Here is a 23632-nt window from a genome sequence, read left to right as displayed (position 1 = left end):
GCTGGCAGAGCTGGAAAGGGATATTTCATGTTAGGTAGAGCAGTTGAGGCTGTCCCCTAAACTGGATCATGGAAAAGAGTCCCATTTTACACTCAGAGAAGCCTTGTCCACTTTCATCCTTTGGGGAATTGGCAAGATGTCCAGCCTGCCTTCGACTTTGTTCTGTAACTGTTTTAAACTGATTTTTTTCTACTCAGAACCCTAATTAGAAAGTTTTTTTAAAATGTCCATTCCCAAAAAGTTACTGATGGATGCTTAATTATTAAAAATGGGTATGAGGCAATGGACTATTTTATTAGATTGCTTATTTTATTTATTTGTTATTTTATTAAATGGACTATTATTAAAATGGATATGAGGCAATGGACTATTTTCAATAGTCCAGAGTTGGTATGTAATAAATCTTGCTATATTCACGAGTATCAGACAGTTAAAGAATCATGTAAGTAACTCTAGAGACACGGGTCCCTAAATTTTCTGTTGAGAGAAAGAAACTTGTAGTCTAAGTTTGGAAATCTTTCTTGCATCATTTCATTTTCCTTTTCTGTGGCTTACTTTAGCTGCCCTGCAGAGTGTTTTTCCCCAAGCTGAACTCGGGACATTTCTAACTCTTTCTAAGAAGGACAAAGAGCGTCAGCTGAAAGAACTCACCATGATTGTCACTGGAATTCGATTATTTAACAGAGATTGTGGGAAAGGAGGAGAAGGCATTGACGACTGTAAGTGTACCATCAGCTTAATTCTTTTTTGTTTTTTTTAAGATGTATTTTATTTATTTGAAAGACAGAGTTACAGAGAGAGGTAGGGACAGAGAGGTCTTCCATCTGCTGGTTCACCCCCCACATGGCTACAACGGCCGGAGCAGCGCGATCCGAAGCCAGGAGCCAGGAGCCTCTTCCAATCTCCCACGTGGGTGCAGGGGCCCAAGGACTTGGGCCATCTTCCACTGCCTTCCCAGGCCATAGCAGAGAGCTGGATTGGAAGAGGAGCAGCCGGGACTAGAACTTGCGCCCATATGGGATGCCGGCGCTTCAGGCCAGAGGGCTTTAACCCACTGTGCCACAGCACTGGCCTCTCCATCAGGTTCATTCTTTTATTTATTTATTTATTTACTTATTTTTGCAATTTGGATGTCATTTATTTATTTTTTATAGTTTTTAATTTTTATAAAGTGAGCAAATTTCGTGTATCATGTATTAGGTTAATTCTAATTCAATTTAATTTACATTTAAATTTAATTAATTTTAATTCTAATTAAAATTTAATGTGCTCAGTGAGGAAAATAACATACAACACACTACTTACATTTCATATTTCAGATTTTTGATTTTGACTATTTCTTAAGAACTACTAGTGGGGCCAGTATTGTAGCAAAATGGGTAAAGCCACCACCATCCAAAGCCAGGAGCCAGGTGCTTCTCCTGGTCTCCCATGCGGGTGCAGGGCCTAAACACTTGGGCCATCCTCCACTGCACTCCCTGGCCATAGCAGAGAGCTGGCCTGGAAGAGGGGCTATCGGGACAGAATCTGGCACCCCGACTGGGACTAGAACCCAGTGTGCTGGCGCCGCAAGGCGGAGGATTAGCCTATTGAGCCGCGGCGCTGGCCCCAACTACACTTCTGATTTCAGCCTCCTGCTAATGTACTGAGAGAGGCAACAGAAGATGACTCAAGTAATTGAGTCCCTGCCACCTCTGTGGGAGACCTGGCTTGAGTTCCTAGCTCCAATTTTCGCAAGAATTTGGGGAGGGAACCAGCAGATGGAAAATATCTGTCTACTTCTCTCTGTGGGTCTCTACCTTTCAAGTGAAATTTTAAAAATTAAAAACTGTTTTAAATCTCAAACTCCTATTCTTCATAAAGTTCCCTCCCTTTCCAGACTATTCTGAAAATTTTCAGCATCCAGAACTACTTAAGAAGCACACTTTTTTCTCTTTCATTTTTGCAAAGAAGATAGAGGGGCCGCCATTGTGGCGGAACAGGTGAAGCTGCTTGCAACGCTGGTATCAGAGTGCTGGCTCGGACCCAGGCTATTCTGCTTCTACTCCAGCTTCCTGCTCACGTGCTTGAGAAAATAGCAGAAGGTGGCCCATGTGTGTGGGCCCCTATCAGCCATGTGGAAGACTAGGATGGAGTTCTTTGTCCCTGGCTTCTGCCTGGACCAACCCTGACTGTTGAGGCCTTTTAAAGAAGAGAAGAGAAGGAGGGATCATGGCTTTTTTAGAGGCATGATATCAGCAATACATAATATCAGCGTCTACCTGTTGAAGAAATTCCTCTGTATTTTAGCGGCATGGCTGATCTGCTGTAACTTTTGGTCTTCATTCTGATATATCTTTAGTTTGGGCAGTTTTTAAATTATTCTTCATGGTGGAGGATCCATGAAATACATACCTGATTATTGTTAATCTGGGGAAAAAACTGGGCTCAATTTAATTGTGGAAAGATGACTAGTTGTAGATGTTCCCACCTTAATTCTTTTTAGACTCCTTAATGCCTGTCTTCTTGTACTCTGAAAAACAGTGCCAGCTATTCTACAGGAAGCAATCCCAGCCACCACTCACCATGTGGATTCTCAGCTTCAGATTGCCCAGAACTGGGCACACCGCTACACAGCCATCCTTGAGAAAGCAACAGATAATCCACTCGTGGCTATAGACCTTCAGCCATATAAATTGAAAGAAGCACTATATAATGTGCGACAATATGAGGTCTTTCTTCAAATCATTTTGGTGAGTTAATTTCATAATCTCTGGCCTTTTCTATATAATATAATAATCTTTTTATATATTGCAAGGCTAAACCATGAGAACCAGGTCACTAATTAAATTTATATTGCATTGAGGGGCCAGGAATTAAAATAGAAACAGGGAAGTTAGATTTTGATTTTAACAAAAATACCTTGGTGGCAACTGACTTTACAGCTGTTGATTTTCTTTGGAACTAGGTAGTATGATTGTTAACAGGCTATAGTAAAGCAGAGGTGTGTATGTGTACAAGAGTAGTGGTGTGTTTGTTTTAATTTGGAGCAAGTGTCTAACACATGTCTACAGGTAGTTGCAGTCAATTTTTCTGTGATTATTTGCTCTTGTTATAAGTATTAATAGAAGAAATTTTTATATCTGATGATTTTGGACCTAATGAATAAACCAAACAATATCCCAAAGAGTTGGAAAATAAAGTGATGATTATAAACTTTTTTTTTTATTATAAGCTTTTAAAAGCAGCAGTGCACTTTGTTTCAGATAGAAGCCAAGGATCCTGAAAACATAAAGCAGCTATCTCAATGAAGGGGTTAGTGGACCTTTACTAAGGAATATTCCCCATGCCCCTCCAGCATTCCAGGAACATAGTTTGATAATGACTGTGTAACAGTACACTGTGCTCCCTCCAGTCACTGCTTACCTTTAAAAAGCCTCTACTTTCCAGTAGCAGTGAGACTCGGGGTCAGTGGAACTGTCTTGTGTGTGAATGAGTACTGATTTCTCGATGGAGACTTGATTCTACTTCTGGATGCACTTGCTCAGTCCTCTGATTACCTCGCCGAAAGAATAAAGAGATAAACGTCCTCATGACATGACTTCATTGGACAGACTAGGGGTGATCCTCATAAAGGGGCTACTAATTGCCTTCAGAAGGAAGGACCTTAAGTCAACTATCCAAAACCAAATCCTGTAATACTGACCTGTGGCTCCCAGTCTTACGTAACTAGTCAGATACTGGGAGGATTTAATAATCAGTTTATCATGAATTTATATGGGCCCACAGGAGCAGAACCTTCTATTCCTTTTTGTAATCTCCACTCAGAATATTACAAGGGACGCCGGTGCCGCGGCTCACTAGGCTAATCCTCCGCTTGCGGCACTGGCACACGGGGTTCTAGTCCCGGTCGGGGCGCCAGATTCTGTCCCGGTTGCTCCTCTTCCAGTCCAACTCTCTGCTATGGCCCAGGAGTGCAGTGGAGGATGGCCCAAGTGCTTGGGCCCTGCACCCGCATGGGAGACCAGGAGAAGCACCTGGCTCCTGCCATTGGATCAGTGTGGTGCGCCGGCCGCAGCGCACCGGCCGTGGCGGCCATTGGAGGGTGAACCAACGGAAAAGGAAGACCTTTCTCTCTGTCTTTCTCTCTCACTGTCCACTCTGCCTATTAAAAAAAAAAAAAAAAGAATATTACAAGGGAAAAAATTCCTGGGAAACTGTCAAATATTCTGTAAGCATGTTGCAGAGGATGTCATTTATTATATAGTACCTTCTCATAGTTTTCAAGCATGAATCATACTCAATGAACTAGCTTACAGTCTTAACTTCTCATTGGCATCCCACCTCGCACAGCTAGAAGGACAATGAGTAGAGTGTAGAAATATCAGTGGGGGTTCTAATCCTGACTTTGCTACTTAATCAATATATGTCTAAGGAAATTGCTTAACTTCCCTGTTGCTGGGTTTCCACATCTATAGACTGGGGTTGTTAAGAATCTCTACCATATAAACAAGGGAGAACAGTGCCTGACTTATGACAGTGGGAGCTCAGTAAGCTCACGATGATCACGATGATCACGATGAGAACCATCATCATCATGGCTAGAGCCTAACCAGAACAGTTCTGATTCCATTTTGGTAGAGGAACAAGCTGGACAGATTTTAATTCTCCATATGGTATCTTACTTTCAAGCTCCTTGCTTCTCATGTTATTGAGAAGGTCACCATTTTTTTTTTTTTAAAGATTTCTTTATTTGAAAGACAGTGTTACAGAAAGGCAGAGAGAGAGAAAGAGAGAAAGAGAGAGAGGTCTTCCATCCCCTGGTTCACTCCCCAGATGGTCACAATTATGGTTTTCCCAGGTCATAGCAGAGAGCTGGATAGGAAGAGGAGCAGACAGGACTAGAACCGGCGCCCTTATGGGATGCTGGCATTGCAGGCGGCGGCTTTATCCGCTACACCACAGCGCCGGCCCCAAGAAGGTCACCTTTCTTATCTTACCACCCTTTATTACTGTTTCCTAGGCAGGGGGGTCAGGACAAGTTTCCTTAACTTTCTGATTCTTTACTCTTATAACAGTGAGTCTTTTTGTTGTTTTATTTTTTAAATATCCAGTCCTTCCTGATCAATCTGTCTTAGTTAAAATTAAGGTTATTACATAATGGATATTGGCTTAATCAGCATTATAAGTAGTTTATAATCCTACCTTGAAATTTATGAATAATCTTTCTAAAAGTCATATCATTTCAGCAGTTAGTAATAAAATGTTTTGAAGTGCTGATTTTGATTTTATGAAATTTTCTCTTGCCAAAGTTACATTCAGTTTATGTAAAACACCTAATTATAGCTGAGTGAGGTAGTGTGTCGGTTTGTTTTGTTTTTGATTGGCCCTCTATCTGCCGCAGGGAACAAACTCAAGTATTCTGGAAAATAGAAGGGAGTCTTCTCAACTAAACTGAGCAAACAAAATTCCATCCTTCATGGATTTTCAAAGTGCAGCACAATCATTGGAGGGTGAACCAACGGCAAAGGAAGACCTTTCTCTCTGTCTCTCTCTCTCACTGTCCACTCTGCCTGTCAAAAAAAAAAAAAAAAAAAAGTGCAGCACAATCAAGAGAGAGAGAGACAGAGGGAGAGAGAGAGAGAGAGAGAGAGAAAGAAAGCAAGTGCTACTTCTGGTTATTGTGCAAGTAAAAGCGGCATTTGACAGACATTTTGAGAACTTGTCATTAAGATTTTTGTAGATTTTTTTCTCCCACACTTTTCTGGCCTTTCACAGAACAGGCAACACAAGGCTTCCTGATTTTCCCTGCTAACGCAAGTAAAAACATCAGGTAGATGCTTGTTTTCATCGTCCATTTAACAAGAGAGCTGTCCTTGTAACATACTTTTTAGTGTACAATACAGTATCGTTAATTGTTGGCACTGTGTTTGACAGCAGATCTTTGTAGCTTATTTGTTCTTGCATAACTGGAACTTTATTCCTGTTGGGTAGCTATTCCCTTCTATCCTTTCCCTTTAGCCCAAGAAACCAACATTCTACTTCTGCTTCTAAGAGTTTGATTAGACTTGCTGAAAATTGTCCGTGGAAAAACTATGAGAAACTAGGCCGGTGCCACGGCTCACTAGGCTAATCCTCCGCCTAGCGGCGCCGGCACACCGGGTTCTAGTCCCGGTTGGGGCGCCGGATTCTGTTCCGGTTGCCCCTCTTCCAGGCCAGCTCTCTGCTGTGGCCCGGGAAGGCAGTGGAGGATGGCCCAAGTGCTTGGGCCTTGCACCCCATGGGAGACCAGGATAAGTACCTGGCTCCTGCCATCGGATCAGCACGGTGTGCAGGCCGCAGCGCCGGTTGCAGCAGCCATTGGAGGGTGAACCAACGGCAAAGGAAGACCTTTCTCTCTGTCTCTCTCTTACTGTCTATAACTCTGTCAAATAAAAAAATAAAAATAAAATTTAAAAAATTTTAAAAAAAGGTACTAGACTTGTTTATGTGCTCCCTTTGACTCTTAGTTCTTTCATTATGATCAATTGTGAACTGAAATTGATCACTTGGAATAGTGAGATGGCATTGGTACATGCCACCTTGATGGGATTGAATTGGAATCCCCTGCTATGTTTCTAACTCTACCATTTGGGACAAGTCAGCTTGAGCATGTCCCAAATTATACATCTCTTCCCTCTCTTATTCCCACTCTTATGTTTAACAGGGATCACAGTTCAGTTAATTTTCAACACTTAAGAATAACTGTGTATTAATTACAGAATTAAACCACTGGATCAGCGCAGTGCGCGGGCCGCAGCGCACCGGCCGCGACGGCCATTGGAGGGTGAACCAACGGCAAAGGAAGACCTTTCTGTCGGTCTCTCTCTCTCTCACTGTCCACTCTGCCTGTAAAAAAAAAAAAAAAAAGAAAAGAAAAGAAAAAGAAAACAGTAGCTTGAGAAGAGGAGGTCTAGAATATGTTCAATTATAGGATTTTTTTTTTTTTTATTTAACAGATAGAATTAGACAATGAGAGAGAAAGACAGAGAGAAAGGTCTTCCTTTCACCACCCAAATGGCCACCATGGCTGGGGCTATGCCAATCCAAAGCCAGGAGCCAGGTGCCTCTTCCCAGTCTCCCACGCAGGTGCAGGCGCCCAAGCACCTCAATTATAGGTTTTAATGAATGTGGTGCTTTAAACAGCACTTGTACTTTGGAGAACATATGCAGATTTTTTTCTTGTTACTATTGCACAAATATAAAAAAGACTTAAAGACTGCATTTTCGTGTTTGATTCCTCAAATAAAACTAACAAGCCAAGGGGCCAGCTCTGTGGCGTAGTGGGCAAAGCTGCTGCCTGCAGTGCTGGCATCCCATATGGGCGCCAGTTAGAGTCCGGCTGTTCCACTTCCTATCCAGCTCCTGCTATGGCCTGGGAAAGCAGTGGAAGATGGCTCAAGCCCTTGGGCCCCTGCACCTGCATGGGAGACCCAGAGGAAGCTCCTGGCTCCTGGCTTCAGATTGGCACCATCAGGGCCATCTGGGGAGTGAACCAGGGGGTAGAAGACTCTCTCTCTCTCTCTCTCTCTCTCTCTCTCTCTCTCTGCCTCTACCTCTACCTCTCTGTAACTCCTCCTTTAAAACAAATAAATAAATCTTTTAAAAAAATCTAACAAGCAAGATGTGGCAGAAATGGGAAACTGGGATAGGCAATTGACCTATTAGGAACTATAGATAATCTTGTATGGGAGAATGAAGCAAGAAGCGGGGAAATGCTTCAACAGAAGTATGGGTAAAAAAAGTATGCATGTTGTGTTGATGAATAAAAAATTGTGTTTGTTGAAATACAATAAGAGTTTATATTTCTTATGAAGTAAGATATAAAGTGGCTTAGTAAAGCATTTAAGCTGTCAGATGTCTGAGAACTCAAATGCAGTTCTTTCTTTTCAAATGAGTATCATTTCAAATGAATATCCAATTGCATTTGAGGGTCCACTTCTCAAATGCAATTGGATTTAATGTCTAAGAATATCTGTACACATTTAAGAACAGCTGCATCCATTGTATGTCAGACTCACCACCCCACAGTCATTTGTACTGTGCCATGCATAGGCTAGTACTGTTGTAGGTGTTGGGGGTACAAGGGGAACAGTCCCATACTCCCATAAGGGAAGTGGGAAGTAAAACAATATTTTATAGTGAAATTATAAGAAATATTAATGTAAATCATGTTGTCTTCCTAGTCAGATATAATTACTTCTGCTCAAGAAGTGGAAATAATGATAAAGCAGTTAGGAGCCCAACTGGAACAATTAAAAATGACTGTAAAATCAAAGATTGCTGTCCCAACATCACAAGTCTTTGTAAGTATTTCTCACCAATTTTGATCTTGTTAAGGGTGAATTTCCTTTTGAGTTCTATAAAATTGGATCAAAAGTCATTATCATTATATTTAATTACTAAAAATTTAACATTGGTTTTAAATGTACAAGTTGATTCCCTTCTTTGTTATTTTGTAGTAATAGCACACCTTAAGTTGGACGAGAGGTTTCTCCCTCATAAGTAATTGCTGCTAAAGCAAATGAGGATATATAGTATGATAACCATATTACTGGTATTGGTTTTTAGCAACAGAAACAGTCGACAGTACTGTGTTGAAAATGTGTTCATAGGAGCTGGTTGGAAGTTGCCTCCAGCTCAGAGGTGATATGACTTGTGACCTTCCTGAAAAGACAGATAACAATCAGTTTGCTGACCAGGCATGCATTTGTACTGACCTTCCAAATATCTGCACTGTTTTATGGATATTCCCTTCTCTGTACAAGAAAGTATAAAATGTACTTGCAGTATTTGGACAGCATTGGAGACTCATAACTTTCTGCAGTCATTCTCAATATTTCACTTAAAAACCTAAGAAATAAAAGGCTAAGTTGTTTAACTTAGGAGAGTGATTTCTTGGTTGTTTTATGAGTCAGTGATCTTTAATATGAATAAAAAACGTTTTATCTCATTGTTATGAAATCTCTATCTTGCACCTTACAAGGCGTGCCTGAGGATACATCTTGATACTTCCTGAGTTTTTTTTGAATTGTGATTAGACCAGATGAATCTAATTATAATGAGTCATATTTAGTTTCTTTTTAAATGATGTTTTTCCCTTAGGCTCTTTTGAAGTGAATTATCCATAAACATTTTTTTTTTAAAAAGTTAGAGAGAGAGAGAGAGAGAGAGAGAGAGAGAGAGAATGAGAATCTTCCATTCACTGGTTTACTCCCTAAATGGTCACAAAGGCCAAGGCCCAGCCAGGCTGAAGTCAGCAGCCTAGAGCTTCATCCAAATATCTTGCTTGGCTGCAGGGGCCTAGACACTTAGGCCATCTTCTGCTTCTTTCTCAGGCACATTACCAGGAAGCTGGGTCCAAAATGGAGCACCAGGATTTGAACTGGAGCCCATATGGGATACTGGCATTGCAGGTGGTGGCTTAACCTGCTATGCCACAATGCAAGTCCCATCTTTTTGGGTCATCAAATGTGTTTGGCTTTTTTTGAGTAGGTAACTTTTTAACTTTGTAGCAGTCACACTAAAATAAAAAAATTAAATTTATGTACAAGTTTATTTTCTTGTAGTTTATGAGTTGAATTTGTATCTTGAATCTATTATTCAATTTCTTAGGACTATCAGTCGACTTAGGAGTTAATTTCTTTACAAACCAGAGTTGTGTGTATTTCTGAGAGTACAGTGATTTATACTTTTGTTATACAGTTACATTGTGAATGGTTTTTCTCTTCCTCAGCCAATCTTCGTGGCACTTGCCAGCCTGTGGAATAGTTTTCAGGATGAGACGGTTTTGATTAGTGTCCTCAGTAATTTAATCACTCACCTTGAACAATTCCTGGGCACTCACGAACTCTTTCCTAAGAAAATATTGCAAGATTTTCTGGAGGAAGTGACTGTGAAAACTGACATATGTAGAATTAAAGAACACTTGGGTAAATGAAATTATCCATTATTTTCTTTTCTTTGAAAATCACCTGTAGACTATTCTTGCTTTAAAATTTTCATGTCCTATCTTTCTGATAAAGCATTTTAAATATCTTTCTTACTATCTGCCAGTGTCATTGTTAGTGTTTCAGTGAGCAATGTTTTCTGTGTGTATTTCAATTCCAGTCTTAATGATTTGATTACTGATTTGTGGTAGACAAGTAATACTTTCTATACTAGTTACAAATAGTAATACTTTCTATACTGGTTACAAATAAACTGTATTTCAGTAAACTGTTATTTCTCATATATCTATCTCAGATTCAAGTTGAAGATTTTTAAACCAGTAAATTTCATCCTTGTAAAATTAATTGAGCTTATTTTAGGCTCAATTCTTATAGAAAAGCTGTCTTTAATCAGTAAACATTTTACCTTTTTATCTCTTTATTTAAAAAATGTTAAACATTTATTTATTTATTTGAAGGCAAAGTGACAGAGAGAGAGGGACAGATGGGGAAAGAGAGAGAGCTCTTCCATCTGTTGGTTCACTCCCCAAATTGCCATAACAGCCAGGGCTAGGCCAGGCCGAAACCAAGAGCCAGGAACTCCTTCCAAGTCTCCCACATGAGTGGCAGGGACCCAATCACTTGGGCCATCATCTGTTGCTTTCCCAGGTATATTAGCAGGAATCTGGATCAGAAGCAGAGTGGCTGGGACTTGAACTGGCACTGTGATAAGGGATGTCTGTCACATGTGGTGGCTGAACACGCTATATAGGAACTTCTATCTTGTTTAAAGACAAATTTAGTGAAAAATGGCAAAATAGAGTTTGAGACTTGAACTGTTACTAAAAAGAAGTTTTTTTCCAGAAAATGAAGTTAGATAATTTACTCTGTGAATTTCATTCAAAATTATATTTTTAAAGATGCAAATAAAGCTATAGCAGTGATTTCGTGTCTTAGACTATTAGAATACATAAAACTGTATAAAACATCACATGATATTGAAAAGCTGAAGTAGCATCAGCAGTGATTTCGAACCTCAAACATATTAGCAAGATACTTTACTTGAAACCTCTTAGATTCAGAAGTATTCCCAACATTGTATTCATTAGAACATCATTTATCAAGTTACTGCTCCAGTAACTTGAGAGAGCCAATATTCTTTTGAAATATTTTAATTTACATCTGCCACATCTCATCATTGTTGAAGGCTATTGCCATCTTAAGAGAAACATAAAATTTATTTTCTTGAAATATGCATTTACTTCTAGATGTATTGACAAGGTCAATTTAGGTTTAATATTGGTCTCAGAAGTGTAAGTGATGGGGCTGGTGCTGTGGCGCAGTGGGTTAACGTCCTGGCCTGAAGCACTGGCATCCCATATGGGCACCGGTTCTACTCCTGGCTGCTCCTCTTCCAATCCGGCTCTCTGCTATGGCCTAGGATAGCAGCAGAGGATGGCCCAAGTCCTTGGGCCCCTGCACCCATGTGGGAGACCCAGAAGAGGCTCCTGGCTCCTGGCTTCGGATCAGTGCAGCTCCGGCTGTTGTGGCCATCTGGGGAGTGAACCAGCAAATGGAAGATCACTCTCTCTGACTCTACCTCTCTCTGTAACTCGGTCTTTCAAATAAATAAAAAATAAATCTTAAAAAAAAGTGTAAGTGAAATTATAAAGGCTAAGAACATTAGGGAATAATGTTTCAGAAATACATGTTATTATTTGTATAAAAATAATAACAGGTAAATCATTCAACACTATCAGGAACTTTTAAAAGTGTAAAGTACAAAAGTTTCATACCTTGTTACAATCTGATCACTAAGAGACATTCTCTCGAGTCTTTCGACTCAGAACTTTTCCTTGAGTCTTTCTACTTAGAACATTCTTTATTGTTTCAAGAAGTGATAGTCTTGGGATATAAACATCATGTTTAAATGATTTGCCATCTGGTATATTTTAAAGATCTCCACCATCTTTATTTTTCAAATTGACAAAATTTTATTAAAGCTATCAACTCTCAGATTCAGGATGTTCAAGGAATTACAAAAAGAATAAGGGAAGACCTAAAGGAAAGTAGGGACACATTACACAAAGATAAAAAAAAAAATCAGACTTGTCTTCAGAAGCCTTGCAAGCCAGATAAACCAATGGAACAAAATAGAGAACCCAATACAAATCCATGTATTTATAGCCAATTGTTTTTTTTTTTTTTTTTTAAGTAAAAAGACCATACATAGTTCAGCAGGAAGATAGATAAGGGGTATAAGCAATAAAAAATTAAAAGATGCCTAGCTTTATTCATATAAAGTAATATTTTTTAAAAAATTTATTTATTTATTTGAAAGAACTGCAGAGAGGTCAGGAGAGACAGAGAGAAAGAGAGATCTTTCATCTGCTGGTTTGCTCCCCAGATGGCCAAAACGGGTAGGGTTGAGCCAGGCTGAAGCCAGGAACCAGGAGCTTCATCCGGGTCTCCCATGTGGGTGCAGGGGCCCAGAAACTTGGAGCACCATCTACTTCTTTTTGCAGGCAGTCGACAGGAAGCTGGATTGGAAGAACAGTTGGCACATGAACTGGTGCCCATAAGGGATGCTGGCATTGCAAACGGCAGTTTTACCCACTATGCCACAACATTGGCCCCAAAGTAAAACTATGGTAGTCTGTAATTCCTATCAATTTGTTTGGCAAAGATTTAAAGCAAAGTTTGACAAATCACTGTATTTTCAGCAAAACTGATTTAGACATTTTCTTTTTTAAAGATATATATTTTTAATTTTAGCTCCTACACATAAGGGACAACATGCAGTATTTGTCTTTATGTGTCTGGGTTATTTCACTCATTATAGCGTCCTCTAGTTCTAGCCATTTTGCTGCCAATGATGGAATTACATTCTTTTTAATAGCTGAATGATATTACATTATACACACACATTTTATTTATCCATTCATCTGATAATGAGCACCTTAATTGATTCCATATTTTGGCTTTTGTGAACAGTGCTGCTATTCTGATAGAATGTGTTCATGTCTTTTGGGTGTATACCCAGTATTGGAATAGCTAGATTGTATGGCAAGTCTATTTCCCGTTTTTCAAGAAATCTTCACAGTGACTCACTAATTTACATTCCTACTAACAGTGTGTTACAAGTTCCCCTTTCTCCATATTCTCACCAGCATTTGGTTCTCAGTCTTTTGGATAATAGCTATTTTGGCAGAGGTGAGGTAGTATCTCATTGTGGTTTTGATTTGCATTTCCCTGGTGGCTAGTGATATTGAGCATTTTTTTCCATGTATATTTTGGCTATTTGTATTTCTTCTTTTAAGCTCCACCATCTTGAACGAAGTTTCTGTATCTCTGTCTTGGTCACAGAGCACCCAGTCTCTTCCTCTTGTCTCCTTGGGTTGTTTACTCTACAGCAGCGTGAAGCACTACCTGGTTGCAGCGGCAAGCATGCTTTTCTGAAATGTCCTCTCCTCCGTGCTCTTCATTCTGGAGCACAGGGTTACCTCCAGCTCCACTCCAAGAAGTTACATGAAATGAACTGGGATAGTCCCTGAGATCATTTGTACTTCATTGTATGAATTTGGTTTGTGAATATCAAGCTTTTGTCTATCAGAAGTATGAAACAATGAGCCACTACTGGTATATTTAGAAAATGTCATCTCACTGAATGAAAGCCTTTCTTGTCCTCCTCTTTCATTTTAGAAGAAAGAGTACATCCTGAGGATTTCCAAAACCTAGAATGGTTTTTCCCAGAAACAACAGCAAATTTTGATAAATTGTTAATTCAGTATCAGGGATTTTGTGGTTATACATTTGCTACAACAGATGGCCTTCTCCTTCCAGGTATATCATTGTAAATATTATTCCTCTTTTCCCAATTTTTTCTTTATGTAGATGCTGCCCACTCACTTATGTTTATGGAATCAGCTGATGAAATAGGGAAGGAGCTACAAAGATGATACAGAATCTTTGTCTTTAGAAGTGCTCATACTATGATCTGATAGATTGATATAAACAAGAAATTCTAAGTGATAAGTACTGGAATATGTATAAGTTTGAAATTCAAAATGCTTAGGACCAGAAGTGTTTTGGGTTTGGTTTTTAAAAAACTTTTAGAATACTTGCATATTCATAATAAAATATTTTGGGGATGAGACTCAAGTGTAAACATAAAACCCATTTGTGTTTCTTATATATCTTATATACAGGAAAGTAATTTTATATAATATTTTTACTGTGTCTGTGTTTTAACTGTGACCCATCATATGAGGCCACATGTGGAATCTCCCACTTAGGGTGTCATGTGGGTGCACAAGAAATTGCAGATATGGGAGCCTATTAAAACTCTAGATTAGGGCTGGCGCCGTGGCTCAATAGTCTAATCCTCCGCCTGCGGTGCCGGCACCCCAGGTTCTAGTCCCAGTCGGGGTGCTGGATTCTGTCCCGGTTGCCCCTCTTCCAGGACAGCTCTCTGCTGTGGCCCGGGAAGGCAGTGGAGGATGGCCCAAGTGTTTGGGCCCTGCACCCACATGGGAGACCAGGGAGAAGCACCTGGCTCCTGGCTTCAGATCAGCGTGGTGCACCAGCCGCGGCGACCATTGGAGGGTGAACCAATGGCAAAGGAAGACCTTTCTCTGTCTTTCTCTCTCACTGTCCACTCTGCCTGTCAAAAAACAAAACAAAACAAAACCCTCTAGATTAGGGATGCTCAACCTGTCTATAATGAAATATAGATGCTCCAGTACCTTAGAAAGGGGATGACTCATATGTCCAATGAGAGATTGCAGAAACATTATACAGCATGACTAAAAATATATCATTTTCCAACCAAAAGCACAGCACTTGTTAGACCTATGTGCTTATTTTAAAATATTTTCGTCACTTTGTAATTGCATTCCATTAAGATTCCATAGATTAGGATTTCTCTGTAAATTAGATCTAAGAAAATGGATAATGTCTTATCAAGTAAAATTTCTATGTGATGTGTATATATTAAAGCTTCTTTAAAACATAGAGTAAACCAGACATTACGATGAAAAAAATTATCCAAAATGTTCTCTGTGAATTGGAAACAACAAAAAGCCTGCTAGGGCTAGAATGAAAGCTGTTTGACGAGATTGTTTCTTACCTTACACCATTAACCTCCTCCTTCTTTTCATTCTCTGGTTTTCATTTATTTCCCTGGTATAATTCACAGTTGGGTATTACTTTTTTCCCCATTATAAAAATTACTGGAATTGTGTGTGTAGATACTGAAGAGAACATACAAGTTGGCACATTTTTATATTGCATTTTATTTTTAAGATTTTATTTATTGGGCTGGCGCCGTGGCTCACTAGGCTAATCCTCCACCTTGCGGCGCCGGCACACTGGGTTCTAGTCCCAGTCAGGGCACCGGATTCTGTCCTGGTTGCCCCTCTTCCAGTCCAGCTCTCTGCTGTGGCCAGGGAGTGCAGTGGAGGATGGCCCAAGTGCTTGGGCCCTGCACCCCATGGGAGACCAGGAGAAGCATCTGGCTCCTGCCATTGGATCAGCGCGGTGCACCGGCCGCAGTGGCCATTGGAGGGTGAACCAACGGCAAAAGGAAGACCTTTCTCTCTGTCTCTCTCTCTCACTGTCCACTCTGCCTGTCAAAAAAAAAACAATAAATAAATAAAAAAAACTTCAAGGAATATATTAAAAAAAAAGATTTTATTTATTTAAAAGGTGGATGAAATGGGGGGGGGGGAAAGAGAACAAATGAGAATGAGAATCTTTCTCCTGTTAGTTCACTCCCAAATGTCTGCAACAGCTGGACCTGGGAGAGGCAGAAGGAAGGAACCCAGAACTCAATCCAGATCTTCTATGTGGGTGGCAGAAGCCCAAATATTGCTGCCTCTCTGGGTGTGTGCATTAGCAGGAAGCTGGAATCTGAAGCAGAGCTGGAACTTTAACCCAGGCATGCTGATATTGGATGTGGGCATCCCAAGTGGTGTCTTAGTGTTCATTACATGATATTACATTGCAGAGTGGACAGTGAGAGAGAGAGACAGAGAGAAAGGTCTTCCTTTGCCGTTGGTTCACCCTCCAATGGCTACCACGGCCGGCGTGCTGCGGCCGGCGCACCACGCTGATCCGAAGCCAGGAGCCAGGTGCTTCTCCCTGGTCTCCCATGGGGTGCAGGGCCCAAGCACTTGGGCCATCCTCCACTGCACTCCCTGGCCACAGCAGAGAGCTGGCCTGGAAGAGGCACGACTGGGACAGAATCCGGCGCCCTGACCGGGACTAGAACCTGGGGTGCCAGCACCGTAGGCGGAGGATTAGCCTATTGAGCCGCAGCGCCGGCCATGATATTACATTTTTTCATAATGGGAGAAACAAGGTTTACCAGGGAGGAGGAAGGACTGAGATAATAACATTCTGAGGCCCAGTAAAGGTCACCAGTACTGGGGAGGAAGTAATCAAGAAACTGTCTGAAATAAAAATCACTGGAATGCTGGTGGTTTCTCCCCCCTTCACTCTCCAACTTTCCTCAATTCCCTCCTTTCCTCCTTTGGAAACAGGTGAAGGTGAACTATTTCCTATATGATTTTCACAAACTATGTGGAAATGTAGTTAATCTATAGTCTATGTAGTCATACTTTTACACTGGGAAATATTTTGTAACATGCAAATTTGCATTTTGGTAATTATATTTTAGTAGTTTTTACAGAGTTGTTTTCAAAACAATTCTCTGGTAGTTTAGTTTAAGTAGATTTGAAAAGTTTGGCAAATGACCAAGTGGATTTTCATTAAAAATTTTTAAGCATCTTTCATCTGATAATGGAGAATATTTTACATGAAATATATGTAAAAATTATTTTAAGATAAAATAATATGAATTTCATAGAAACTATCTTAAAGTGTATAATTTAACATTGATAATTATAATATTTTAGCAAAATAAAACCATAATGATACATTGAAAGTGGAGTGAATAGGGAATGGTTCTATGGGGTGTGTATTACAAACATAGATTCACTTAATATTTTATTCCTAATTCAATTCTTTATCTTAATTTTCAGGAAATCCATCAATTGGAATTTTGAAATATAAAGAAAAGTATTACACATTCAATAGCAGAAATGCTGCATATTCATTTGCAGAAAATCCTGAAATTTACATTGATATAATTAAAGAAAAAGCCCAAAAAAATGCTGAGTTAATTCAGCTATTGCAGCTTCATCGACATTTTGATATACTCATTCCATATTCTCAGGTAAGCTAGGTAATATTTTAAGAATATTTTAAGAATACTTAAAAGTTTAATTATTTTAAAAAAATTTATTTGTAAGGCAGAGTCACGGAGGCAGAGAGAGAGAGAGAGAGAGAGTGCAAAAGAGAGAGAATCTTTCATCCATTGGCTCATTCTCCAAATAGCCACACAGCCAGCGCTAGGCCAGGCTGAAGCCAGGAGCCAGGATCTTCATCCGGGTCTCCCATATGGGTACAGGGGTCCAAGGAATTGGGCCATCTCCCACTGCTTTCCCAGGCATGTAACAGGAAGCTGGATCACAAGTGGAGCTGTTGGGACTTGAACTGGTGCCTATATGGGATGTTGACACTGTAGGTGACGGCTTAACCCACTATGCCACAATGCAGGCCCCTAAAAGTATAATTATTAAAAAGTTTTATTTTATTGTAGAATCCAGGCAGAAACAAAGACAGGTGAAAGTATTTACAGGTCATCTGATAGAAATTTGTGTCTGAAGATGGAAATTGATGCAATCCACGAAGAATAATGAAAACAAGATGTGGGGTCAAATGGTGAATTAATAGACCAGGATAAATCTGAAATAGAAAGATTGCATTTAGTTAAATAATTGAAGCTACCATATTTCTGTATGTAAAATTAGAGGAGCTCAGCACAGATAGTATAAACACTTTAATGGGATTAAATTTGATATCTCGAAGGCCACAAAGTGAATCTGAAGATACTTTTTGGTATGTCGGTGCCTAGTCCTTGATTCAATCATCAAATATTTAGTGCTGATCACTTACTGTGTGCCTGGGATCATTCATGGCACAAGGGGTTTAGCATTGAACAAAACAGATAACAAGCCCTTCCTGCAGGAGCTCACATTCTGCTGCTGTATATTCTTGTTTTCTTCCCCTTTGTCCCTCATTGGCATTGTCTACCTTTTAGCTGGCTTTTCTGACTCATCTCTTATTGAGTTCATTTCTCTTAAACATTAAAATAAGAACCATTTTGAAATAAGTGGTTTAAAATGTTTATCATTTGCTACTTTTATCAACATCTTAATTATGAAGTAGGTGGATTTTGACACTGCTGTCCTTGCCAGCATGCACCCAAGCAGTATCTTCTAAGAGGACTGTCAGATTGGTGAAAGTGAAGCACAGAGGGTAGTCTGAACCCATGGGCAGACAGAGAAATTAGGAAAGGACTAAGTCATTCGGAACAGTGAGAAGCAGCTTTGGCAGTCAGGACCCTGGACAGCTCAGCTCATGCCTTTCTGAGCCTTTGCTAATCTGAAGTGGTTTGCAGAGCATTCTAGGTTTCTCCTGTTGTGTCGAGACTGACTTTGCCCATTTTAAGTGTCCTGCGTGTGAACCAAATAGTAGGCCTTTAATTTTGGGCTCACCTGAGAGGTTACTTTTAAAACAGTTGCACCAATTTAACTTCAGTACTTATCACTTGTGAGGTTTATCACTCATAAACCTGACTGTACTGCTGTGATCTGAGTTTGTAATTTTTGGCTATTTGATTAATTTAAAATGGCATCTCATTATTGTTTGGTTGTACGTTTTTTCTGGTTGTGAAGTTTAACATCTCTACTAACATCTGTTTAACCATTCAGGTTTGCCTTTCTGTGCACCAACTGTTCAGAACTTCTGTGATTTTCTGTCTTTGACTTGTTGATTGGCAGTTTCCTGTATATTCTAAATATGAATTATTTGAGTTATAAGTGTGCCAAAGACCTTTTCTCACCCTGTCATCTTTATGTTAACTTTGTCAATGTGTTCCTTCACTGAATAACCATCTTGAATTTTAATGTAGTCATACCTTTTTCTCCATTTAGAGATCATGCTTTTTGAAAATCTTAATTTTCTTCTGTTTTCATTTATTTTTCACATTTAGATCAATAGTCTACTTGGAGATAATAAAGGGTTCTAATTTTATTTTTATTTATGTAGTTTCCTAATATCATTTACTAAATAATGTATGCTTTTCTTACTAAATTAGATGCATTTCTATTAACAATTTTCAAATGAAAGGGTTTGTTTCTAGGCTCTCTAATGGGTTCCATCCGTCTATTTCTTTGCTGATACCACTACTACTTTGTTTTTTTTTAAGATTTATTTATTTTACTTGAAAGTCAGTGCTACAGAGGCAGATGTTCTCCATCTGCTCATTCACTGCCCAAATGGCCGCAATGGCCGGAGCTGGGCTGATCTGAAGCCAGAAGCCAGGAGCTTCTTCTGGGTTTCCCATGTGGGTGAAGGGGCCCAAGTACTTGGGCCATCTTCCACTGCTTTCCCAGGCCACAGTAGAGAGTTGGATGGGAAGAGGAGCAGCCGGAACTAGAACCGGCACCCATATGGGATGCCGTTACTGCAGGTGGTGGCTTTACCCACTTCGCCACAGTGCCGGCCCCATCACTACTGCTTTATAATATAATCACCCCTCAGTATCTATTGGATATTGGTTTCAGGACTCCCTCATGATACCAAAATCTGTGGACACTCAAGTGCCTCATATAAAATGATGTAGCATGTAGTTATAGCTTATGTAATTCTCCTGTATATATATATTTTTTTTAACTTTTATTTAATGAATATAAATTTCCAAAGTACAGAATATGGATTACAATGGCTTCCCCCCCATAACGTCCCTCCAACCCGCAACCCTCCCCTTTCCCACTCCCTCTCCCCTTCCATTCACATCAAGATTCATTTTCGTTTCTCTTTATATACAGAAGATCAGTTTAGCATACATTAAGTAAAGATTTCAACAGTTTGCTCCCACACAGAAACATAAAGTGAAAAATACTGTTTGAGTACTAGTTATAGCATTAAATCTCAATGTACAGCACACTAAGGACAAAGATCCTACATGAGGAGTAAGTGCACAGTGACTCCTGTTGTTGAATTAACAAATTCACACTCTTGTTTATGGCCTCAGTAATCCCCCTAGGCTCTTGTCATGAGCTGCCAAGGCTATGGAAGCCCCCTGAGTTCACTGACTCTGATCATTTTTAGACAAGGCCATGGTCAAAGTGGAAGTTCTTTCCTCCCTTCAGAGAAAGGTACCTCCTTCTTTGATGACCCGTTCTTTCCACTGGGATCTCACCCGTGGAGATCTTTCATTTAGGTTTTTTTTCCCCCCAGAGTGTCTTGGCTTTCCATGCCTGAAATAGTCTCATGGGCATTTCAGCCGGATCCGCATGCCTTACGGGCTGATTATGAGGCCAGAGTGCTGTTAGGACAATTGCCATTCTATGGGTCTGCTGTGTATCTCACTTCCCATGTTGGACCATTCTCTCCCTGTATATATTTTTAAAAGATTTTATTTATTTATTTGAGAGGTAGAGTTACAGAGAGAGGCAGAGGCAGAGAGAAAAGTCTTCCATCTGCTGGTTCACTCCCCAGATGGCTGCAATGGCCAGGGCTGAGCCAATCCAAAGTCAGGAGCCAGGAGTTTCTCCTGAGTCTCCCACGTGGGTGCAGGGGCCCAGGCACTTGGGCCATCTTCCACTGCTTTCCCAGGCCGTAGCAGAGAGCTGGATTGGAAGAGGAGCAACTAGGACTAGAACTGGTACCCGTATGGGATTCCAGCACTGCAGGCAGAGGCTTAGCTCACTATGCCACAGTGCTGGCCCGACTCCTGTATACCTTAAATCATCTCTAGATTACTTATAATAGCTAACAAATACTATGTAAATAGTAGTTATACTATGTTGTTTAAGGAGTAATGACAAGAAAAAAATACAGTACACATTTTTTCATGTGTCTATTGGCCATTTGGATTTCCTCTTTTGAAAAATGTCTATTGAGGTCCTTAGCCCATCTCTTAACTGGGTTGTTTGTTTTGATGTTGTAGAGTTTCTTGATTTCTTTGTAGATTCTGGTTATCAACCCTTTATCTGTTCCATTGTTTGCAAATATTTTTCCCATTCTGTCGGTTGCCTCTTCACTCTCCTGTTTCTTTTGAAGTACAGAAACTTCTCAATTTGATGCAATCCCAAATGTTAATTTTGGCTTTGATTGCCTGTGCTTCTGAGGCCTTTTCCAAGAAGTCTTTGCTGGTACCTATATCTTGCAGGGTTTCTCCAATGTTCTCTAATAATTTGATGGTGTCGGGTCGTAGATTTAGGTCTTTAATCCATGTTGAGTGAATTTTTGTGTAAGGTGAAAGGTAGGGGTCTTGCTTCATGATTCTGCATGTGGAAATCCAATTTTCCCAGCACCAATATTTGAATAAAATGTCCTTACTCCAGGGATTGGTTTTGGATACTTGATCAAATATAAGTTGGCTGTAGATGTTTGGATTGATTTCTGGTGTTTCTATTCTGTTCCATTGGTCTATCCATCTGTTTCTGTACCAGTACCATGCTGTTTTGATTACAACTGCCCTGTAATATGTCCTGAAATCTGGTATTGTGATGCCTCCGGCTTTGTTTTTGTTGTACAAGATTGCTTTAGCTATTCGAGGTCTCTTGTGTCTCCATATGAATTTCAGCATTATTTTTTCCAGATCTGAGAAGAAGGTCTTCGGTATCTTGATTGGTATTGCATTGAATGTATAAATTGCTTTTGGGAGAATGGACATTTTGATGATATTGATTCTTCCAATCCATGAGCATGGAAGATTTTTCCATTTTTTGGTATCCTCTTCTATTTCTTTCTTTAAGGTTTTGTAATTTTCATCGTAGAGATCTTTAACGTCCTTGGTTAAGTTTATTCCAAGGTATTTGATTGTTTTTGTAGCTATTGTGAATGGGATTGATCTTAGAAGTTCTTCCTCAGCCATGGCATTGCCTGTGTATACAAAAGCTGTTGATTTTTGTGCATTGATTTTATATCCTGCTACTTTGCCAAACTCTTCTATGAGTTCCAATAGTCTCTTAGTAGAGTTCTTTGGGTCCCCTAAATAAAGAATCATATCATCTGCAAAGAGGGATAGTTTGAGTTCTTCCTTCCCAATTTGTATTCCTTTAATTTATTTTTCTTGCCTAATAGCTCTGGCTAAAACTTCAAGAACTATATTGAATAGCAGTGATGAGAGTGGGCATCCCTGTCTGGTGCCAGATTTCAGTGGAAATGCTTCCAACTTTTCCCCATTCAATAGGATGTTGGCTGTGGGTTTTTCATAGATTGCTTTGATTATATTAAGGAATGTTCCTTCCATACCCAGTTTGCTTAGAGTTTTCATCATGAAAGGGTGTTGTATTTTATCAAATGCTTTCTCGGCGTCTATTGAGATAATCATATGGTTTTTCTTCTGCAGTCTGTTAATGTGGTGTATCACATTGATTGTTTTGCGCACATTGAACCATCCCTGCATACCAGGGATAAATCCCACCTGGTCTGGGTGGATGATCTTTCTGATGTGTTGTTGCATTCTATTGGCGAGAATTTTATTGAGGATTTTTGCGTCTATGTTCATCAGGGATATTGGTCTGTAATTCTCTTTCAATGCTGCATCTTTTTCCGGCTTAGGAATTAAGGTGATGCTGGCTTCATAGAAAGAATTTGGGAGGATTCCCTCTTTTTCGATTGTTCTGAATAGTTTGAGAAGAAATAGAGTTAGTTCTTCTTTAAATGTCTGGTAGAATTCAGCAGTGAATCCATCTGGTCCTGGGCTTTTCTTTGTTGGGAGGGCCTTTATTACTGTTTCAATTTCTATCTCAGTTATGCGTCTGTTTAGGTTTTCTATGTCTTTCTGGTTCAACAAGCACTTAAGAGATGGGCCAAGGACCTCAATAGACATTTTTCAAAAGAGGAAATCCAAAGGGCCAACAGACACATGAAAAAATGTTCAAGATCACTAGCAATCAGGGAAATGCAAATCAAAACCATAATGAGGTTTCACCTCACCCTGTTTAGAATGGCTCACATTCAGAAATCTTCCAACAATAGATGCTGGAGAGGATGTGGGGAAAGACACTAACCCAATGTTGGAGGGGATGCAAACTGGTTAAGCCACTATGGAAGTCTGTCTAGCGATTCCTCATAAACCTGAATATAACCCTACCATTCAACCCAGCCATCCCACTCCTTGGAATTTACCCAAAGGAAATTAAATTGGCAAACAAAAAAGCTGTCTGTACATTAATGATATTGCAGCTCAATTCACAATAGCTAAGACCTGGATCAACTCAAATGCCCATCAATAGTAGACTGGATAAAGGAATTATGGGACATGTTCTGTAGAATACTATACAGCAGTAAAAAAACAATGAAACCCGGTCATTTGCAACAAAATGGAGGAATCTGGAAAACATTATGCTGAGTGAATTAAGCCAGTCCCAAAGGGACCAATATCATATGTTCTCCCTGATCAGCGACAACTAACTGAGCACCAAAGGGGAAACCTGTTGAAGTGAAATGGACACTATGAGAAACAGTGACTTGATCAGCCCTTGTCCTGACTATTGATGTACAATGTAATACTTTATCCATTTTAGTATTTTTTTTGTTCTACT

The 23632-nt window shown here is 39.8% G+C and overlaps 1 protein-coding gene across 5 annotated transcripts in view; it reads left to right on the top strand.

Moving 5' to 3' along the window:
- The window catches only part of CFAP206 (cilia and flagella associated protein 206), a 53622-nt gene that overhangs the window by 9022 nt on the left and 20968 nt on the right, over positions 1 to 23632 (top strand). For all 5 annotated transcript variants that reach the window (XM_008263187.4, XM_008263188.4, XM_002714565.5 and 2 more), the window contains exons 6-11: positions 561 to 719; positions 2524 to 2732; positions 8205 to 8324; positions 9755 to 9950; positions 13650 to 13790; positions 16991 to 17184. In XM_008263187.4, the coding sequence (XP_008261409.2) occupies positions 561 to 719; positions 2524 to 2732; positions 8205 to 8324; positions 9755 to 9950; positions 13650 to 13790; positions 16991 to 17184 (1019 nt within the window). The remainder of the gene's footprint in view (positions 1 to 560; positions 720 to 2523; positions 2733 to 8204; positions 8325 to 9754; positions 9951 to 13649; positions 13791 to 16990; positions 17185 to 23632) is intronic.

This window comes from Oryctolagus cuniculus, chromosome 5 (assembly GCF_964237555.1).
Source record: "Oryctolagus cuniculus chromosome 5, mOryCun1.1, whole genome shotgun sequence".
In the NCBI taxonomy this organism is placed as follows: Eukaryota; Metazoa; Chordata; class Mammalia; order Lagomorpha; family Leporidae; genus Oryctolagus; species Oryctolagus cuniculus.
Note: the sequence above shows the minus strand (reverse complement) of the source record. Positions and strands in the feature narration are given on the sequence as shown.